Source organism: Pimephales promelas, chromosome 15 (assembly GCF_988280905.1).
Source record: "Pimephales promelas chromosome 15, fPimPro1.hap1.1, whole genome shotgun sequence".
In the NCBI taxonomy this organism is placed as follows: Eukaryota; Metazoa; Chordata; class Actinopteri; order Cypriniformes; family Leuciscidae; genus Pimephales; species Pimephales promelas.
Window position 1 is genome coordinate 24,899,516 of NC_142783.1, and position 21,756 is coordinate 24,921,271.

The 21,756-nt window shown below is 37.1% G+C and overlaps 3 protein-coding genes and 1 long non-coding RNA gene across 9 annotated transcripts in view; 2 read left to right on the plus strand and 2 right to left on the minus strand.

Moving 5' to 3' along the window:
- Positions 1-1,948, plus strand: part of ptpreb (protein tyrosine phosphatase receptor type Eb) — a 16,826-nt gene extending 14,878 nt beyond the window's left edge. For both annotated transcript variants that reach the window (XM_039669242.2, XM_039669234.2), the window contains exons 19-21: positions 47-198; positions 592-727; positions 927-1,948. In XM_039669242.2, the coding sequence (XP_039525176.2) occupies positions 47-198; positions 592-727; positions 927-1,001 (363 nt within the window). In that variant the 3' untranslated portion in view covers positions 1,002-1,948. The remainder of the gene's footprint in view (positions 1-46; positions 199-591; positions 728-926) is intronic.
- The window catches only part of LOC148973573 (uncharacterized), a 12,318-nt gene extending 4,802 nt beyond the window's left edge, over positions 1-7,516 (minus strand). The window contains exons 1-5 of the long non-coding RNA XR_016146694.1: positions 7,382-7,516; positions 6,512-6,609; positions 6,339-6,426; positions 6,017-6,123; positions 4,479-4,826 (exon numbers count right to left, since the gene is read on the minus strand). This is a non-coding gene — a long non-coding RNA (uncharacterized LOC148973573). The remainder of the gene's footprint in view (positions 1-4,478; positions 4,827-6,016; positions 6,124-6,338; positions 6,427-6,511; positions 6,610-7,381) is intronic.
- On the plus strand, positions 2,615-14,099 carry kctd3 (potassium channel tetramerization domain containing 3). Of its 2 annotated transcripts, XM_089120411.1 has the most exons (19): positions 2,615-3,021; positions 3,537-3,590; positions 3,894-3,939; positions 4,134-4,207; positions 4,309-4,367; positions 4,467-4,547; positions 4,659-4,814; positions 5,871-5,961; positions 6,044-6,234; positions 6,318-6,433; positions 6,551-6,638; positions 7,402-7,518; positions 7,588-7,758; positions 7,835-7,990; positions 8,121-8,217; positions 9,065-9,267; positions 9,351-9,489; positions 10,364-10,929; positions 13,811-14,099. In XM_089120411.1, the coding sequence occupies exons 1-19, from the start codon at positions 2,951-2,953 to the stop codon at positions 13,873-13,875; spliced, it is 2,541 nt and encodes an 846-aa protein (XP_088976537.1). In that variant the 5' UTR covers positions 2,615-2,950; the 3' UTR covers positions 13,876-14,099. The 2 variants fall into 2 exon arrangements, with proteins under 2 accessions (XP_088976537.1, XP_039525160.2); XM_039669226.2 differs by lacking the exon at positions 13,811-14,099 and having other exon boundaries at positions 2,616-3,021; positions 10,364-11,510.
- Positions 14,090-21,756, minus strand: part of ush2a (Usher syndrome 2A (autosomal recessive, mild)) — a 198,181-nt gene continuing 190,514 nt past the window's right edge. For 3 of the 4 annotated variants that reach the window (XM_039669219.2, XM_089120410.1, XM_089120409.1), the window contains 9 exons: positions 21,547-21,753; positions 21,211-21,449; positions 20,211-20,428; positions 19,877-20,053; positions 19,699-19,809; positions 18,985-19,220; positions 17,704-17,769; positions 17,012-17,209; positions 14,090-16,220 (listed from right to left, as the gene is read on the minus strand). In XM_039669219.2, the coding sequence (XP_039525153.2) occupies positions 16,131-16,220; positions 17,012-17,209; positions 17,704-17,769; positions 18,985-19,220; positions 19,699-19,809; positions 19,877-20,053; positions 20,211-20,428; positions 21,211-21,449; positions 21,547-21,753 (1,542 nt within the window). In that variant the 3' untranslated portion in view covers positions 14,090-16,130. The remainder of the gene's footprint in view (positions 16,221-17,011; positions 17,210-17,703; positions 17,770-18,984; positions 19,221-19,698; positions 19,810-19,876; positions 20,054-20,210; positions 20,429-21,210; positions 21,450-21,546; positions 21,754-21,756) is intronic. The other variant, XM_089120408.1, reaches the window with a different exon arrangement.

Sequence of the window (21,756 nt, forward strand, 5' to 3'; positions counted from 1 at the left end):
TGCTAAATTTGTTGACCATTCTAAGGCTGAATTGGGCTGTTTGCAGGAGAAGCAGAAACGTCTAGTAAGACAGTTCCATTTCCATGGTTGGCCAGAGATTGGAATCCCGTCAGACGGAAGGGGAATGATTGACATAATTGCTGCAGTGCAAAAACAACAACAGCAATCTGGAAACAACCCAATAGTGGTGCACTGCAGGTACACACACTCTTTATCTCTCCCTCACTTAAACACACACACACACACACACACACATTCTTCTTATGTTTTATGAGGACTTTCGATGGACATAATTATTTTTATAATGTAAAAATTGTACATTTTATCCCCTAACCGTAAACACAACCCTTACAGAAAGCTTTATCCATTTTACATTTTCAAAACAACATCATTGAGTATGATTTATAAGCTATTTAACTCATTGGGACAAAAAAAAAATGTCAACGATTTTTGGTATTACTATCCTTGAGAGGACATTTGGTCCCCATAACATACAGTAGGGTTTACCAGGATCCCCTCCAACGACTCTGTGTATGTGTGTAAGCCTGTAAAACCAATCATAAAAGTGTGTATTTTTCTTCATGACATCAGTGCTGGTGCTGGTCGGACCGGAACCTTCATTGCCCTCAGTAACATCTTAGAGCGGGTCAAAGCCGAAGGGTTACTGGATGTATTTCAGACAGTGAAGAGTTTACGCACTCAGAGACCACATATGGTCCAAACCGTGGTAAGAATGCAAAACACTTTACATAATTCATATAGATCTCATGGCTTCACTAACATATTATAGTATGGACTTTTTTAGATCTGATGGCTTCACTATATTACAATATGGAAAATAGTATGATAAAATAATAGAATAAATCGTTTTTGACTATCAGATCATTGTTTGCATTATGATAACATATTTTCATTTGTTTTCTCAGGAACAATATGACTACTGCTACAGAGTTGTGCAAGATTTTGTTGACATCTACTCTGACTATGCTAATTTCAAATGAGTGCAGCTTATCAACACACATTTATATTATATTACTGAAGAAAACAACAATATTATTACTGTGGCTTAGTGACACTCCATGCACTTGACATTTCCTATTCTTGCTATTTATATGCAGTTAAGGTAATATTTTGGATAGGACCAGATTCCAGTGGCTTAACCATGTCTTTTGCATTACGTTTTTGTTATGTTTGTGTAGTCATCTATATGAAGACAGCTTTTTTTTCTTTTAATATGACCATAATATTTGTACATTAACATATTTTTTTGTTTACTACAAAATTATTTTATTTAAAAAAAAAAAAAAAAAAACTGTTCACAACTGAAGTGTAAAGCATTCCAATCTCAGTATTTGTTCATTCCTTCTATTTATACCACAGCTTGCTTCCCAGAAATGATCTGCATGGTTATTTGTGTGTACTAGTGTACTAAAAGTAATTAGAATACTTCCAAATTTGAATTTTATGGCAATTCTTGGCCAGACTCTGATTTGCATCAGCCCTGATAAGTCACTTGTTCCATTTACATGCTCTTCACCTTTCACGTCAACCTTCAACCTGGGATGTCCAGCGACTTTAAGCAGGCTTGAAAGTTTCTGTGATGACAATGCTGTTTATTACTAGGACTTTAAGCCAATCAAATAATAAAGAGGCGAAAGCTGTGACAGATACAGATGTGGATTAAAGCATAAAACACTCAAAGGAAATAATAAATCCATAATGATATTTGGTAGTGAAATTTTGTCATAAAGGGTTTGGTGAAACCTGTGAAAAAACAAATGAACAGCTTCCTGCTTTTTTGAACAAGGTCGAGTAGAAAAGCTCTTCTGTACTGTCAATGCGGTGTTCTTGAAACAGGGTGATAAATTATGAAGAAAATGAGGAAAGACGTATGCCTTAATCCTGAATAACACCATTTTCTGCAATAAAATGTTTCAGTCAATACTTGTGACTGTGTGTGCGCATATTTTCTGTCAATTTTACTGTAAAAATGCAATCTAAGCATTCGATTTTTGTAACGCGCAAGTTTGTAGTGCACACTATGTAGCATACTTAATTTGTAGTGTACAATTACATCAATTTGTTCCTCAAAAAAGACATTCTACCTATAAAGAAATAATTTATAGGCTAGGCCAGCTTATGCAAAATGTTTCATGTTCACTCACATTAGGTGAAGACCTTAACACACGAAGACAGTCATCCCCGTAACCTGAAAAAATCTGTTCTATTTTATGGGGCGAGTCGCCTCAGGGGGGCAGACATGTTGTTTATGATTTATGATGACGCTTTAAGCATTGGCTAAGTAAACATATATTAGTGGCGTGCATGAAACTGATAGTATTGGGAAGATCGCGGCACTCATTTTGAATAAAACAGTTTTATCTAGAATACTGGCGTTGAGTATAAGAGTGCATTTTAGAGTAAATGTCTTTTTAGTTGATGTTTTAATAAAAGTGCTTATAGTTTTTTTTTTCATTTGTAAAAACGTATTTAATTAGAAATAAAAAAAAAAATATTGAGGAGAAGTCCTAGTCCAGCCTCAAGGACTATGCTCAAGTCAAGATACACTTCCAAAACACACTGGGCGGGGTCTGCGTCCTGTGTCAGGAATGACGCTATCCGATTGGCTGACGCTCTCATGAGTCCACAGCGTTCTAGCATCGCTCTATGGCGCCCACAACACTGAACGTAGCTATCCCAAGTCCCACAGGCTACAAAAAGGGGCCTTTGATCATTGAAGGCCATGTTCTGAGTTGTTTATTAAAACTCTGAATATGGAAAACACTTTGTACGAGCAGCTCCGTCTCATACGCCGATCTAGTGACGCGTAATTTATGGGTTCGCTGGCTCGTGAGGAAGAATAAAGAGAATCTTGAGGACTCCAGCTGGATCGATGGTCAAACTGGACATTCAGGTCGCGTGCATTTCTCCTCGCTAACCGAATTAGAGGATGGCTGGAATTGGGAACAGTTCAACATCTGGAATGGGTGACATCATCCAGCTGAATGTCGGAGGAATGAGGTACGCTGACGTCATGACTTCTTTACATAAACTCGAAGTCAAAACAGTTTTATTTGAGATGAAATGCTGTGCAGCGGCTTTAGACTTTTAAGTGATGAGCGCTAATATTTAACGGTAACAACCATGTCTTAAACTACAAAGCACATGATTTTGAACTCAGTCTACTAAACGTCTTGAACAGGGCCATGAATATTATTACGTTACATAACGGGACCAAGACAATACAGTTCCTTCATCCTCCGTTTATACGTGTCCTATACTAATCATGATATATCCCAAAAACTTACAAGATGCCACAATTTCCCCCAAAATTCAATGTTTAAATTTAAGTTTGCTATATACAATTGTAAAAATAATAATAAATCAATTATAATGACACGTTTTAGGTGACCCCTATTATTTTTTATTTGTTTTACTGTTGAAACAATAACTGTAAACTGCATATTAGACCATTCAGCTCAGCTCAGCTTCTGATCAATCAGAAGTAATCATAAATCGTATCTACATGCTTTCAGATTTAGCACATCAAGGCAGACTCTGACATGGATTCCTGACTCCTTCTTCTCAAGGTAAGATAAGATGCTTGAAGCAGCACCACTGCCTTGTTATTTTTTTTTAACTGGGAGAAAGTTTTGAGTTCTGAAGTTTGCGCAGGCTATGTATGTTGTATATCAATCTGAAAAGTTACAGGTAAAATTTGATTTGTTATGATATAAACCCTTTAATAGATCTCTCAGAATTATCACACCAGATATCCTCTTTGTATGCAAATTTGCTAAAGCTCTATCCATTCTTGTTGAATTATTAAACTAATGTAGTCATTATACTATGGACATTGCATAGCTTTGTATAAATGTATTTTTCCTGCCCAGTTTACTTAGTGGGAGAATATCAACGCTACGGGATGAAACTGGAGCTGTGAGTAGAAATATGTATTTTTAAGTAGCAAGAAAAATGATTTGATTGACCCAAAGTCCCAAGTTCCATTTGTACCTGTAATTGTGTATAAAAATTAAGAAAAAAAGTTTGATAAAAAACATTTATAAGTTTTTTCAGATGCAATAAAATTAGAAATGTTTTCCAACTCTGAATCAGATTTTTTTTTCTACAAGATATTTATTGATAGAGACCCAACAGCATTTGCACCCATTTTAAACTTCCTCCGAACTAAAGAATTGGACATGAGGTGAGATATGATATGCCTATTTGATATCCATTTCATATCCCATAAATATATACAATCTGTATAGTATTTTATGCATGTAATATTCCTGTTTTCTCTGATAGGGGGGTTAACACAAGTATCCTGCGACATGAAGCTGAGTTTTATGGTATTACACCATTAGGTATGGCATAACTGGACTAGATATATCTGTTAAACCATATTTTGTTGCCTCTATGTATAATTCTTGCCTTGTGTTTTTATTTGTCACTGATATGGTTAGTCCGCCGCTTACTGCTTTGTGAAGAACTGGAGCGATCATCGTGTGGAAGTGTGTTGTTTCATGGCTACCTCCCTCCACCAGGTAGGGTGAGAGTAGATCTGTAGAAGAAAGAGAATAAAACAGTCACCGTTTCTTCCTCTCAGCCAAATATAACTCTAACATCAGTATGTGCCTGGTATTTGCGTCATTCAGCTCTCCCAGCGAGGAGCAGTGCTGGTGGTCAGGCTGCAGCTGTTGCAGGTCCAGAGGAGCATTCAGGCCCCAGTGGTGCAGAGGGGGGTTACCTCCGTTCCTGCCCTCTGTCCTCTCTCCCAGGACCCTCTGGGGCAGATGGACCGCAAAGACTGGGTGAGTACAAGCCTTACAGGAACCAAATATAGTTTAAAGATGCTGAGTAAAAAACACATGCGTGGATATAAACCACACTTTTATAAAAAATTTAGTTATTTTTTAGTTATGTAGATTAAAATACCCATGCACATGTATGGGTTTTTGTAAAATATTTATATAGTTTGATAAACAGTAGTTTAGCAATATCACACAAGCAAGAGTGCTGACACCCCCGTCCCACCCCAGTTAGGGTTGGGTATCGAGAATCGAGTATCGATTGGAACCTGGACTAACTTTTCGTTTTTCCCGGAATCGTTCAAAAGTTAAAATTTCGATTCCTAGTTTCGATATTCACAGTCCGCCGAGAAGAAGAAACGAAGAAGTGTCTACCGGAAGTGTTGGCATAACCGCACGAGTCAAACATGAGTAGCTTACGTCGGCGGTCCAAAGTGTGGCTTCACTTTTCTAAAAATAACGAAATCTCGGCAAAATGCAAAATTTGTGACAAAAGGAGTATTTGTGACAGAAGGAGTATTTCCTACAGAAAGACCGTTGGTTAGCAAGGTTAGCTAAACTTTTTTGACCCTGCTTCTTAAAAGAATCGGAATCGAGAATCGTTAGGAACAGGAATCGAAACAAGGAATCGGAATCAGAATCGTTCAAATTCAAACGATACCCAACCCTAACCCCAGTACTAGTGTATATATACATATATATATATATGAATACTTTCAATGTACCTTGTTCTGAAAAAAAAAAAACAACATAAAATGCTTGTTATTATTGTATTATCATTTTTTAATGCATAAGCTTAACTTTATTTCTTAAATTATGAATACATTTTACTATTAGTATTACAGTATCCACTGAATCGCACAGAACGGGAAATATGGTGAGGGTTTTTATATAAATCATAAATACCTTTAAACTATAAAAGACAGTGATCATGATTGAGTTAAGTCTGAAGGTTTTATTATTCTGACAAATGTAGTTTGAGTTCAATGCACTACATTTAGACCTACTGGTGTTTAAAGACACTAGGTTATATTATTTTGTATTTTTATGTTGAAATAGGATCACCAGTGGACCCTAGAAAGGTGCTGATTGTGGCTGGCCATCATAACTGGATAGTAGCTGCATATGCACATTTTGTCATCTGCTACAGGTAAAGCTACATATTACATGACTTTCAAATATAAAATAATAAAGGTTATACTCACCATAGGTTGACTGTGATTGTTCTTTAGGATAAAGGAATCATCAGGCTGGCAGCAGGTGTTTTCCAGCCCTTACCTGGACTGGGCCATTGAGCGGGTGGCCCTCAATGCTAAAGTTGTGGGCGGCCCACATGGAGATAAAGACAAGATGGTGGCAGCGTCATCGGAGAGCAGCATTATTTTGTGGAGTATCCAGGACGGAGGGAACGGAAGTGAAATAGGTGGGAGGACAGAACAGAAATGAAATGCACAGTCACTCATGTGTGTCAATTTTGTGAGATAATGTTTCTCTGTCTTTGTGAAGGTGTGTTCAGTCTCGGAGTACCCGTTGACTCTCTGTTTTTCATTGGGAGTCAGCTAGTCGCCACCAGTCACACGGGAAAGGTAGGAGTGTGGAACGCCGTCACCCAGCACTGGCAGGTAAAGCAATTCAGATTTTATTCTACAACAGTCATGCCAGGTTATTTTTTTTCATTAACAAGCATATAATCAGCTTACATATTTGATTATGTCGTTTGCAATATATCACTTGTCCAGGTGCAGGATGTGGTGCCCATCACAAGCTGTGACACCGCTGGCTCCTTTCTCTTGCTGGGCTGTAATAACGGCTCAATTTACTATATTGGTAAGCTGCTTATCTTCTCTCAACTGCAGTGAATTTATTTTTATATGACATGAGTCATTAATGAGATCTAAAACTGGCAGTAACAGAATCCGTGTTGAAAATGTAATTAAAATTGCATAAAGACATCAGTTTAATTAATTTCACATAGTAAATAGGTTACAAACTCATATGCAATGCATCATTCAAATGTAGTTCTGTGATCCACATATTTGAAATGTACAAAGTTTTGTCAATTTTTAAAGGGATGGTTCACCCAAAATTGTGTCATTACTTACCCTCAAGTTGTTTCAAACCTGTATGAGTTTCTTTATTTTCTGTTAAACACAAAAGAAGATATTTTAAAGAATGTTGGTAACCAAACAGTTGACGGTAGCCATTGACTTCCATTGTAGGAAAAAAGATGTAAAGATGTAAACAACACTGGTCCAGAAGCACTTCCTGTTTCAGTTTTTTAACACTACATAAAAGCTGGGATAAAATACAACCAACAGAACATATAAAACTGAATCAAAAAAGTTAAACAAACATCTTTAAGATGTTTTCTTTACATGTGAAATAAAGAAAACAGTTACAAACTGAAACAGGAAGTGTTTCTGGACCAGTGTTGTTTACATCTTGCAAAATGGTCTATAGAAGTCAATGGGTGCCTTCAACTGTCTGGTAACCAACATTCTTTAAAATATCTTCTTTTTGTACATGAAATATGTTAAATGAGAAGATGATAAAGGAGATACTTAACTAACCGTATTCTATCCACTCTCAGACATGCAGAAGTTTCCGCTGAGAATGAAGGATAATGACTTGTTGGTGACAGAGCTGTACCACGACCCATCAAATGATGCCATCACAGCCCTCAGTGTCTACCTGACTCCTAAAACCAGTGCGTCCAGTGATGGTTAATTACTCAGTGAAGTGGTGGTGAGTCTGATCAGTCACTGTGCTTTTGCAGGTGTGAGTGGGAACTGGATTGAGATAGCTTACGGAACCAGCTCAGGGGCGGTGCGTGTCATCGTTCAGCATCCAGAGACCGTTGGATCTGGTCCACAGCTCTTCCAGACCTTCACTGTCCACCGCAGCCCCGTCACTAAGATCATGCTCTCTGAAAAACACTTAGTTTCAGGTACAAACTACACAGACACTGGACTAAATAATGAAAAATGATGGTGATCTATAATTTTGGCCATGTTTTGTTGAAGTGTGCGCTGACAATAATCACGTACGCACGTGGACGGTGACTCGGTTCAGGGGAATGATCTCCACTCAGCCAGGATCTACTCCACTGGCCTCATTTAAAATCATCTCACTGGAGGAGACGGAGAGCCACAGCAGCTATTCCTCCGGCAATGACATCGGTGAGAGATTTGATTGTAGATTTCCACCATAACAGGAAGTGAAGGTACAAGAAGAACTAAGAAGCTGCAATTTTCCTCCATTGTCCTGTGAGCTGAACTGCTGTTCTAATCATGTGCTGTTTCTATTCAGGTCCATTTGGAGAGCGAGACGACCAGCAGGTGTTCATTCAGAAAGTCATTCCAATTACGAACAAACTCTTTGTTCGTCTGTCCTCTACGGGGAAGAGGTACATGTTGAAATCATAGACTGTAAAAAATAAATAAATAGCAGTTGTGCAGCTTAATATTTTGGTGGAAGCTATGATAGATTTTTTTTTTCAGATTTATATAGAAATAGAAATGATTCATAGCATTATAAATTTCGTCACCGTCACTTTTGATCAACTTGATGCATCCTTGCTAAATATGGCTGAGAAGTTCATTAAAGATCATTAAAAGTCATTATTGTGTGATAAGAAAGGCATTGAATAGATATTAGCTTATAAGTAGCTTTAGAAATAAATATTGATACAATTTTGAATTATCTACATGTAAACTTTTAAGGCTATGTGACCATATCATTATGGGCATGAAGGCTTGAATGTGAATAAAAATATACTCTAAATATGAAACTAAAACCACCAGTAGGTTGTGGTAAGTTTTTGTGTTGAAAATGACATGATATGCAAAATAAGTATCTCATTAAATAGAATTATGAGTGTACTATTAAAAATACCCCAATATCGCCGACGTGGCATTTGATTTAACATGGCCAGTCACTGCTGTCAATTATGATATTACAAATCTTAGCTAAAAAGTATATCACACAATATAATTAACACGTGGAAAAAAAAGAATATTGTAATATACACGCACATATATATTTTATTGTTACAGTAGTTTATCTTAAAGCTCCCCTATTATGCTAATTTAAACGTCCTTCCTACACAGTTAACTAAACCTAGTAACGAACAATGACGTCAATTTTCAAGTTTCACTTTAAGGTTTACCCAGCACTTATTGATATAATATAAAAATAGTATGAATGAATGAATAAATTATTTTTGTATTGATGTTTTTCTCTCTGTCTTTCAGGATCTGTGAGGTGCAGTCTGTAGATGGCACTACAATTAGTTGTTTTACAGTGCGGGAGTGTGAGGGCTCGAGCCGCATGGGCTCCAGGCCACGCCATTACCTCTTCACTGGCCATGCAAATGGGAGCATTCAAATGTGGGATCTCACCACCGCTATGGACACAGTCAACAAGAGCCTTGATGATAAGGCTAGGCGTGAGCCAGGTCTGATTATTACTGTAGTGGAAAAAAAGTTGCATCTAAAAAGCCTATTGGATTAAGTTTAAAAGGATGTTTCCTGTTTGCAGAGGTGGGAGGTCCAACTGAGGAGGAGCTCCTGAAGCTACTTGACCAGTGTGATTTGAGCACATCTCGCTGTGCCACGCCCAACATTAGCCCCGCCCCCTCAGTGCTGCAGCACAGCCGGCTGCGAGAGTCCTGCTCCAGGTACTAGAGTCCAAAATCGGAATTATTGGAATAAAACTGCACCACAAGATTTAACTCCATTATTTAGTATTTGGGGGCTAGATGAAATATCAAATTTTGCTGTCATTACGATAGTCAAGCTCAAATAACGATAAAATTCAGCATGTGTGTATAGCTTCGGTACCAAAAAAGTTTACATTTTATATTTTCATTTTTTTTTTTTTTTGGATTTGACGTGAACAGGTCTTAAAGCTACACTGTGTGATTGTTACCCCCATCTAGTGGTGAAAAGGTATATGATCAGTTTCTGTTCCTCTCAATTCCGATTTCGTTTTAACTTCTACGGTGGCCAATGTAGTCCAAGATTAACATGGCTTCCAGTTCGACCTCGTCCATGAGTGTTAACTCAAATGTAAACGCGAAAGGCGAAGCTTGAATTAACGGGTATATCCCTCTTTGGCTAATGTACTTTCAAGATGGAGGGGCAACATGGCGACCGACATTAGAACCACTTACCCGTATGTATTTTCAATGGCATATTATACACTCACGAGAATACTTTATTACTTGAGCGAAGTAAATATACATTAATGAGGACATATATTTTTGAAAGAACTAAGTGTTTTTAGCTATGAATAAACTAAAAGATTTACACATTGTAGCTTTAAAAAAATAGTTGTGAATGGTAAAACTATTTGTGCTACAAACCACTGAGTTTATGATTATAACAATATGTTTAAATAATATAATAAGAAATACCAGTTTGCAATATCAAGCAGCTGTGTTATATAGCTACAAATAACTGGATGACACTGGAAGCCAGACACATTCTGGACCAACTCTTGCATTAAAATATAATATTAGCATTACATACAGTATTTTGTCATTTTTACAGTCTCCAGCTGCAGGCTCAGGAGCCCATCTTTGAGACAGCTACCTACGGAGCCCTGCGGCCGTACCGAGAGAGCCCCTTGCTGGCCCGTGCTCGACGCACCGAGAGCTTCCACAGCTACAGAGACTTCCACAGCTTAAACCTCACCAAAGCCCTGCTGGAGAACCATGGACAGTGCGGATCCACCGAGGAAGAGACACGCCAGTCTGTGGGGGAGAACAGCACTGAGGACGCAGACAAAAGGAACTCTACCGTGGATCTTTGGGGGTCTAGAGCTTCCGAAACTCAGTTTTCAGCTGCACGCAAACCCCCAGACAGCCCTGGAGACCAGCGACGAAGAGTTCATTTGATGGAGGAGGGGGCTGCGGACTGCAGAGTGGAGGGGGGGAGGAGGAAAGGGACATTTGAAGCGAATTTTCTAAGTAGGAAAAAGGCACCTCCGGTTCCACAGCTGAGTCCCCCACCCACAGCAGCTGATGGAGGGGGCAGCGACTCGTCCGCAACCGCCTCACCCTCGCCAACGAAAGTGGTCACATCCCCACGCCATCGCAAGGGCCCTAACGCTGCATGTGAGTGATGCTTTACTCAGATTTGACATACACAGAGGTCATACCAAATACAATAATCTCAAGGTAGTTGAATCGATGATTCCAGAAGAGAAGCGTTTCAGGATGTAGATGTGAATGTTAATCGTAAGATTTGGCAGGATGGCAGCTGATAGCTAAAAAAAAACCCTCACTGTGTACAGAACTAAAGGGAAAATCCTCCTCAGAAATGGCCGCTTGGCTTTTCTTCATGTGTCTTGTTAACTAGTTTAGATTTTATTTTGCTCTCTTTTATCTGCTTTTTACAAGCTCAAAAAATGTGATTTATTTGCCTAAAGTTCACTGGAGCAAATTAACAAAAACTGACTTGACGCAATCGGTTTTTATTCAACTAATTCGAGCCTCAATTATAAAATCTTGCATAGAAACTATCCTACATTTGGCCTCAGATAATTTCTCAAATGTGTGATTTTGAGAAAAGACTCCTCCAGATCTGATATCTATACATCGCAAATGATCTTAAAGGGATACTCCACTTTTTTTGGAAATAGGCTCATTTCACTACTCCCCCAGAGTTAAACAGTTGGGTTTCACCGTTTTCAAATGCATTCAGACGATTTTCTGATATTTAGAAGAATATCAGTAACCAGATAGTTTCTGGTCTCATTGACTTCCATAGTAGGAAAAAAATATACTATGGAAGTCAATGAGACCAGAAACTGTCTGGTTACTGATATTCTTCTAAATATCAGAAAATCGGCAGAATGGATTCGAAAACGGTAAAACTAAACTGTTTAACTCTGGGGGAGTGGTAAAATGAGCCTATTTCCAAAAAAAGTGGAGTATCCCTTTAAAATTGTGTGCACCTGAATGGTTTCAGATCTCCGCCTTGTAAACGCCCCCTACAGTCATTAACAAGAACACCAGTCCAAATCCTTAGATTTTCAAATATCCGCAAAACTCTCTGCCTCAAGGTAAAGTGCTACCTGCTTCGAACCTGATGCGGTTAAGCACTTTTTATAAATATAACCCTAGCGTGGATTTTAGCGTACGTGCTAAGATCAAATCTGTGAATACGCACGTATTATAATTAAGGCTTCAGCTTTGTACGCCTGCACTTTCACTGCAAAATCTAAACAAGCAATGTGTTCGGTTCTAGTTTATAGTTTTCTAGTGTTAGATTTACATTGTTTTTGAAAATTGAAACATGAATTTAAACTAAATTCACCCATGTATAATTTAAAACCCATTTCTTTCATGGGTCAACAAACGATACGTTTATCACAATGTCTGGGCTGCTCTATTCCATACAATGAATGCGGGTGGAGAGCAGGGCTTCTTAGACTCCAAAAAGAAGAGAATGTAACAATATGAAAACAAAAGTGGTCCATTTGGCTAATACTTTATAGTCAGAGGCCAGTCTGAGGAACAGAATAAGTTGAAGTTACAATTGAAAGCCTTGTCTTGATAATCTGTGTTGACATACGAGGTCCTATTTGCTATCATTGTATGGAAATGGTCGGTTTAGAAACTCCAAACTACATGCTGACAGATTTTTGGTAGACTATTGCTTTAATGGCTCGCTATTCTCGTATAAATTGTTGCTTTATTAAAAATGCTACTGTCCACTAACGGTACCTTCAAAACACTATGATGCACTTTATTGTCTGTCTTAACATCCCTTTATAATGAAAGGATTGAAAAGGTGAACTTCAACTAATGATCAGGTTTGAAGTGCAGGTTCGACTCAGTTTGCTCTCTGTGAACTTTTAGCATGCATCTGCAGGAGATTTTTTTCTTGCGCAATCTATTTTTGGGATTCATTCAGTGCCTTTTGTTAATTAAGATGCAGCGAGAAATCAAAACAGATTTCACTTTTTTCCTGACGTGAGGGTTAGGTTAGTAGGATTATCCCATTATGCAACTTGTTTAAGTGAAGCCAAATTTACAATTTAGCTCACAGAATAAGACACTTATCAAGAAAAGAGAGAAAAAGGAAAAAGTATGTTTAAAGACAGCTGCCAGTTTTAAAGGTAATGCACAATTCAAAATGAAAAATATTTGTATTAAATGGATTTTCTCTGTATTTAAAATGCAAACGTCTAAATTAATCAACATGTTGTGAATAATGTCATTACAAAGTATAATTTTATCATTTGCATTTCGACTTCTGTTAATAAGAATACATGTTAATGGATTATTTATATTTGACATATTGGATATTGGATCTTATTTTGCATTGTAAACTGATGCATGGTCACTTTTCCCCTGTCATTACACTTTGTGTTCAGGATATATCCTACCAGAGAGAAATATACAGTATATCTGTGATACATATCCAATATAGGCTATTAATATAGTTATATGTTGCAAGTGAGATTATTATTTTAATTGTAACTAAATAGAAGCCTTTCACTAAGTATGTACTTACTATGATGGGAATGATGAGATCTCATTAATGCTATGCAATAAGTGTAAACATTTTGTTGACATTAGGCCACATAGCCTGAAATTTAATAATGAGTAATGAGAAAAGCAGCAAGTTATTTGGACAACAGCATGAAGCTAGAAAAATGAATGAAAATAATAACCCCTTGGAAGATTTGCATGTTTAACCTGTCAAATCCTAAAATTATGTTCATAAATATTTTAAATCCTTTTTAAGGATAAAATGGTTTGCCGGTGTATTAACTTTTTTTGATAACAAAACCTGCACACATTTATTTTTATTCGATTTTAGCAATCTAAAATTAGTCTTAGTATTTTTTCCCCCCGTTGAACATTTCTAAAAAGATTCCCATTTATTGGCTCTCTGATTTTCAGTGATGGGCAATATTAAATTGACAAAAGTATGATACTTTATGCTTGCATTCAGAAATAGTCATAACCTGATTTATGTTTTCAGCCTGGATACTGTATGATTTCATCCCCAGGCAAGATGAGTCCTCTTCATTTCAATATGCAGATTAGGTATGCTATATCTAACAAGACTGCTTTATGTTTTATCATATCAAGACTTGTTTTATCTTACCTGCTGTGCAGATCATGGTGTGGCTTAAAGAGGAAATCACATCTCATGCTAGATGAAAAATGGAAAAAAAATATGTGAAAATGGTACAGTACATGCACTGCAGATTGGTACTCAGCTTCTGTACATCTCCAGTGGCACAATAAAGTAACCAAATAGAACTGACTCTTTGTGCTTTTTTTTAATAAGTATGGAAACATTAAAATCACAAGCACAACAATTTTACATTTCACAACTTTCTAGATCAACGATTGTCTAGAAGCACTTGTTCCATCGTACAAGACACAATAATCACACAAACCTCCGATTAAACTTAGCGTAAGCTGTTTAAAAAAAAAATAAAAATAAATTATTGCAACAATAAATAATACTGACCATTTTATGTTTAAAAAAAAAAAAAAATACATGTAAAAATATTTTTTTTTTTAGGGTAGTGCCATTTTAATTTTACTAATGTCTATGTGAAATAACAATAACGTGTATAAATATATTCACACTTGACAGGTTTAAAACAACCTATGAAAAACATCCACATGTGACATTGATGACATTTTTGCAGTTTAACTTGACTTGACATTTAAGACACTTTGTCCATTGGCATCATCACAGTTGCATACACACTACTGCTCAGTCTAGCAGGCACAACACCACATTAGCTGTCATTTCCATTAACTCTTTCCCCGCCAGTGACGGATTTATCCAGCTTTCCTGGTTTGCACTGTTATACGATAGGGGGACTCTCTGAAAGAGTACAGAAGTTCCGTAACAAAAAACACGCGCAAAAAGAAGCAGAAACAAGCGACAAAAGCATTGCTTTAGCATGTTGTAGTCTTTGAAACATGACTTTTTTTCAGCTTTTTGTTCAAAATGTTGCTTTTTGTTTGTTTGTTTTGTTTAAAACCAAAAGCTCTGTATTTTCTTTTGATATATATATGGCATGTTCAGATATTTATAAAACCAAATATTCTAGGGGCCATGAAAGTTTTGTGAAAATTAAAAATGCTGGCGGTGGCTGGCAACTTTTCTTTTTTTTATGCTGGAAGGGAAAGAGTTAATACAGATAGTCTAGGCCTAGGATATGTCTACTAGATTGATTATCTTCCTCATTCATGTGTCTGTAGAGACAGAAGAAATGGACTTCCTCTCTATGTTGGCCTGAATCATTTGGAGACTCAGTTCATTAATACTTTATGATTGCGGTAATATTTCATAGCTACACAGCCAGTCATAGGACTCCATTTAAAGCTAGAATACTATAGTGCTATTTTAAGAACAGTTTGCTTCCTCTGCAATGCATCAATGCTAAGCACATTTTACAGCAAAGATCATCTATATACGATAATCACACGTACAAGTATGAAATCGGGGGTTGGGTATGTATTAAGAATCATTTTAATATTTTTTTAATGTCCCTTTGGAAAAAAAGTCAAGAGTTTTGGGCGACATGACAAGAGGTAAATTAATATCAATTTTCAGTTTTGCAAATGATCTGCAGAAGGTGAAGCTTGAATGGGTTTAAAAATGTCACTGTAATGGATTTTATACCTCCAAAAATACCAAAATATAGTTCTAAAGATACAAAATTCTATTTAAAATCCACTTGGTGCAAAAAAATCAAGTTTGAATGGGCATTACGTTTCTGGGGCCGGATTCATAAAACATGCACTTCTAAACTGCTATTTTGTTCTTATTTTCAAACTTAAAAAAAAAAAGATTCTATTCCCAAAACAGTTTTGAAGAATGTTCTGATCTTTTTTCTTAAGATTGTTTTTCAGATTCATTGATTGAATTGCACTTAGGAACATTCTAACGAACAACTTGTTCTTGGGTCGATGAGGAAAAATCAAGGCTTGCGAGTGTGTAAAACCCTGAAAATACGATATTCAAAAAGACTTTCTTTTAAAGTAAAATAAAAGGAATAAGCATGTAGCAACATAAATAAGTCATTATATGATTAATATGGAAGCAATGAAGTCAGAGGTAGTCAATATGCACATCCACAAACAAATCTCTGATAAAAGAATTCCAGCATTATGAAAAAAACGTTATTTTCCTGTTACATTCCACTATGTTTGATCATGGACAAACCAATATACCATCTCTGCCTTATTTTATGATTGTAAATGTGAAATTCACTCATCTGCAGAATAAATTGGAGAAGAAGTCTATTCCCAAGGACGTTCTCCGTGTGAAGGCTTTACAAGTGAGTGTCTGTAAACATGGTTTGCTCCTTCTTCACTGAGCTGTAGCTTTTAATAGTCTCCCCAAACTCCTCATCACCCACATACTGCAAAAAGATAATAGTCATCATCAGCTTGGACAAATCCTTATCCAGGCTAATTAAAACTGTGTAAGAAAGCACAGGTCAGAAAAAGTACACGTAAATGCAATGACTTTTTCTCACTGTATTATGTCTGGAATATTTGATATTATGATATCAACTGTTATATGTTACTTAATATTTTTGTCTACTGTACTATATAATTGACCGTTGTCTCTGACAACCAATTTCCTACATTACCGTTCAAGTCAGTATGATTTTTTTAATGAAATCTCTTGTCCACCAAGGTTGCATTTATTTAATAGAAATACAGTAAAAACAGTAAAATTATGAAATATTATTAGTTTAAAATAAGAGTTTTATAAGTTTAAAATGTAATGTGATGCAAAGCTTATTTTCAGCATCATTACTCCAGTCTTCAATCAATCTAATTCACTGATTTGCAGCTAAAACATTTCTCATTTAAATGTTAAAAACTGTTGTGCTGCTTAATATTTTTGTGGAAATCATGATGTTTTTTTTCCCCCAAGATACACCTAGGATGTATCTTTAGGGTGAGTAAATGGGCTAATCTTCATTTTTGGGCTGAACTATCCCTTTAAAAAGAAAACCTTTGAACGGTCATGTGCATATTTATCATATCACTCTGTATGTATAATACAACATTTGCTCTCAAATCAGTAATATCATATAAATGTTGTATTTATGTGTAAAGTAAGCAGAGTAGTGTACCGTCAGCCTACTAGCATTGACGTTTAAAATCTTTCCACGTCATCCCTTACGAGAGACTATCTCACCATTCCGCTGTCAGTGCCGTGCAGGTCAGCGTCCCATGATTTCTTATCTTGAGTGTCGATCAGCTGACTAACACTCCGATGCAAGGAATTCTGGGAATAGGCATGGCTCAGCTGGCTCTGGCTGGGAACGCGGAGCACAGACATGCTGGCCTGATAGCTGAGGTTGCTGGTGCCTCCGATCTTAGTGTCAGTCAAACCCTGATACATCAATATAAAGCACAAACCCACATCAATGCACATTCAGTCTCTGTGAGTCACTTAGCAAACAAGAGGTTCATAACTACACACATTCTGCATGCAATGCCAGTCAACTGCAAAATAAAATCCAAAACATAATGGAAATTGAATGAAATAGAATCACACATGAAAAGAGAATAGTTTTTTACTGCTTGTTCATGCAAAAGTGGAAATGCCACAAAAGACATTCATGTCTGTAGTATAAATACTTAGGTATTTGTAATTAGAATAAAAAAAGAGTAATAGCGAGTTTCGTTAGCAAGTACCACTAATGAAGAAAAGGGCAAAACATGCCAATGCAGCAGGCCATGGAGATAATCTAGTCCTGAATACAACTCAGAGAGCTTGTACCTCAGTGTGCATGGCAAAACGCTTTAGTGTTATACTGCAGGTGGAGTCCCGTCTATTGTCAAACTGGGAAGAGGAGAGAGAGAGAGAGAGAGGAGTGCGCTTACCATCGGTGCATCGGGCTGAAGCAGAGCAGTAGAAGCATGATTAGAGCAGAGTTCAGAGGAAGGGCTCTGGAGTAGATCAAAAACAGACAGCAGATTCAAAGAGAAAGCCCACAGTTTCAAGGTTGGGAGTGTATATAGGAGTATACAGTGTGTTTAGTTCACACGCTCGGCTCTTTCCCACTAGTCACTGAGGCAGTTTTTTTTAAATAGTATGTGAAACAGAATTCATGTAACAACAAACATGATTTTGGTCATATGACCTCATCAGATTGTATGCTTAATTCAGCTTCCAGGTATAAATATGGGTGAATTTCGCATGTCAACTCAATGTTTGTGTAAAACCGTTACATATCTGTCTTATAAATAATGTGTCAAGCAAGAATGCATGGTCAAGTCAAATTGTGGGAATACCCAGCATACATTGCACATATGGTAGTTCTCTGAATATTGTATTTATTAATATTTATATATTATTTATTAATATTAATTATTTATATTTATTAAAGAAAATATGGATATTTAATGCAGTATGTACTAGATACACATATACACTACTGTTCAAAATTCGGGGCAGTAAGATTTTTAAATATGTTTGAAAGAAGTCTCCTCACAGCTGAATTTATTTGTTTAAAATACAGTAAAACGTGAAATATTATTACAATTTAAAATACATTTTTTCTTTGTTAATATATTTGAAAATATAATGTATTTCTGTGATGTCTTCAGTGTCAAATGATCCTTCAGAAATCATTCTATTATTCTGATTTGCAACTCAACAAATTAAATAAAACTAACTAAATAAATAAATAAATAATCTTATAATTAGGAATATAGATACAATTTTGAAACCAATCGTTTTTGTGGAAAACGTGATGCATTTGTTCTTCAAAAGAACAGCATTCATTCCGATAGATAACTTTTGTAACTGTATACATGTCTTTACTATCACCTTGCTGAATAAAAATATGAATTTCTTTAAAAAAAAAATCTTGGTAAACCCTGGTAAAAGTAGTATGCTAATCTGAACATAGTTACAGCGTCCATGACATTGCCTGTCATTGTCTCTATCGCCATACAGTAACAGTGGGAAGAAAAGAGTTAGCGCTCCCTCTTCTGGACATCTGAAGGAAATGCATGTTGCAGCTGTGAGTGTAAAAATTTGTGCAAGTATATGAAAAATAATTTGTAACTTTTGTGTTCCACTTCTATAATTTAACATACACCTTTATGAAATTATTACAATTTGTAGAATGTTACATTAGCTTTTTTTCAGTCTCTCACCAAATAGGAGTCATTAGGCGGATACTTGGTGCTTCTCCTCTGCAGGGGCGCTATTGGAGGTCTCTCTCTGATGAAGGGAGGCTTGCTCAGGGCTCTTCTCAGCACCAGACCCATTATCAGAGCCAGCAGCATCAGACCCATGAACGCCATAAGAATGATGAACCATAACTCGTTATAGAACTTGTATTCAGCCCCATACAAACCCGTTTTACCTCCAGAACTGGACTCCACTGCATCTGTGGGTAACAAGTGAGATGCTTAGATTAGTAAAAACGGCAGCTATTCCACAGATTACAATACTGAATAAAAGATCAATTATTTTTATTCATTTATAATAACTTTTACACACTTGTTTTAAGGTTTAATTTTATGAACAAATTGAGATATTGATTAACACATCTGCCAGTACTTTCATATTACCTCGTAAATGTTTGCATTGTCATTAAAATATATTATAATTATATAAATAATTGTCTAATTATACATTGCATATTTTCAGCAAATGATCCTGTGGGACTTTTTATTATATTTCAATTCCTAAAAAGTTTTTACCTTTTATTTTACACGGCAAAATTAATATAGTGAGCAGAGCTTCAATGAGCACTATGAGTTTGCAACACTGATACTGGCACAGGAACAGCTCGGCTCAGACAGAATGGAGACATTGCTCGCTTTTTCAGATCACTTTCACCTGCCAGGCCTGAGTAAACATACCTATACCAGTGGCCGTATTGTATTTGATGACAGGAGAGCTGGCGCTGCCGCTGTCAGTGGTGCAGGTAACTTGAAATGCAAAGGCTGAAGTGAAAAAAGACAGGAGAGATGCTGAGAGAGGGGACAGAAAAAAAATCAGACCCAGCCCGAGGTCATAGTAGAATCATAGTTGTCATACTTTTATCAGAAGTGCGTGGGATGTGCAGTGAGCTGTGGAAGCCGCTGTAGATGCGCAGGTTGTTCTCGGTTAGCCTGTATTCTTCCAGACGCCCGTTCAGAGAGAAAGAGCCACTCCAGTCCAAAAACACATTGGTGAGGTTACTCTGCACCACAAACGGCTCCTTATACCGAGGAGCTACAAAAGCAACCAGAGAGGGGTTTGATTAATGTGCCATAAAGGGTAGGAATAATTTTTCAAGAATTTCAGATGGTAAAAGCCAATGAATGACTGGGAGTGCATGTAATCAGAGCCATACATTACATCGAATCCCCGAACAAGAGCGAGTCCTTACGTTCTTTGAGTGTGGTGATGGAGACCCAGTCAGACACAGTGCTGCCCATGTTATTGTAAGACACCACACACAGCTCATAGTTGGCATAGGGCTGTAAGCCAGTGATGTTGAAGCTCTGCCCCATCCCAAAGAACTTGATTTCCACCGGGCCAATGGCACAAGGTACAGGTACCGGCTGCAGAGGCTGAGGACAGGATGATCGCATGTGGAGCTCGCAGCTACAGAGATGGAAGTGAATGGGGGACAAATATTTATGCTTTTTGTACTACCTTAATACATTTCCATTCAACACAAAGTTTGGGGTCAGCAAGCATTAGTTTTTTTTTAAAGAAATTAATAGTTTTAATCAGCAAGGACAAATTAATTCATCAAAAGTGACAGTAAATATATTTATAATGTTACAAAAATATTGCTACAGTAGTTTAAATAAATGCTGTTCTCTTGAATGTCAAGGAAACCTGAAAAAAGTTTCCAGAGAAATATTTAGTTTTCTACTATAATAGTAATAAATGTTTCTTAAGCAGTAAATCAGCACATTAGAAAATTTAGCTTTGCCATGAGAGGAATGATTTACAAATTATTTAAAATACATAAAAATAGATAACTATTATTTTACATTTCAATACTAGTTGAGCATGAGAAACAAATATCAGCCACAACTATGTCATTCAGATGTTGTGATGACCGAGATTGTCTTCATTTTCTTCTCTTCACAGTGATTCTACGCTGTTAGCGGCATCACATGGAATTGCAAGAGTAATGCGCTTTTTAAACACTTCCTATTATAGTCCCACCTCAAACTCATGCAATCATTGGTGGTTGTGTTGCTATGTCAAACTGCTCGAACAAAGAACACAATGTTTTCATGTTTTAAATACTTGGCAAAATATTTTAACAAGGTAGAAATCACATACCTCGGCTTTAACTATTAATATAGACTAGTGATGATATTATTATGCAAAAAAACAAACAAACAAAAAAAAAACTGTGAGATCTGCACCTCTCAATAATGCCATTGGGTTGAAGAGGCTTGTCCCACTCTACCCAAGCCGAGCGGGAGGTGAGGGCGACTGTGTGTGGCGGGGGCTGTTGTGCCGGGGCAGAGGCCTGGGTGCGGAGCTCACTCAAGGGGCCTCGGCTGCAGCACAGGAAACAGGTGCAAGCTTCCACGCCGACAAAATACACCGTAAAGGGCCTTAGACCATGGAGAGTCTGCTGTTGGGAAGTCCCCTCAGACAGCTACATACACACAGATATGAAAGAGTTAAAACTCTATTAATACACATTTATAGTTGTTTATATATGTATAAGAATATCTATACTGTGTATTATGTACCAGCTGGTACGAGTCCTTGTTTTGTGTGAAGACTCTGTAGAGGCTGACAATGCCGTTTGGCTTTTTGGGTGGGCTGATATCCACCACAGCTGAGGTGGCATGGACGTGCAGGAACTTAAGCGGGCTCATCCCCTCTGGAGGAGCTGGACCTGTGTGACCTTGAACCCAGGGGCTTCCAGTGCGACCTGCTGAGTTTACAGCCCACACCTA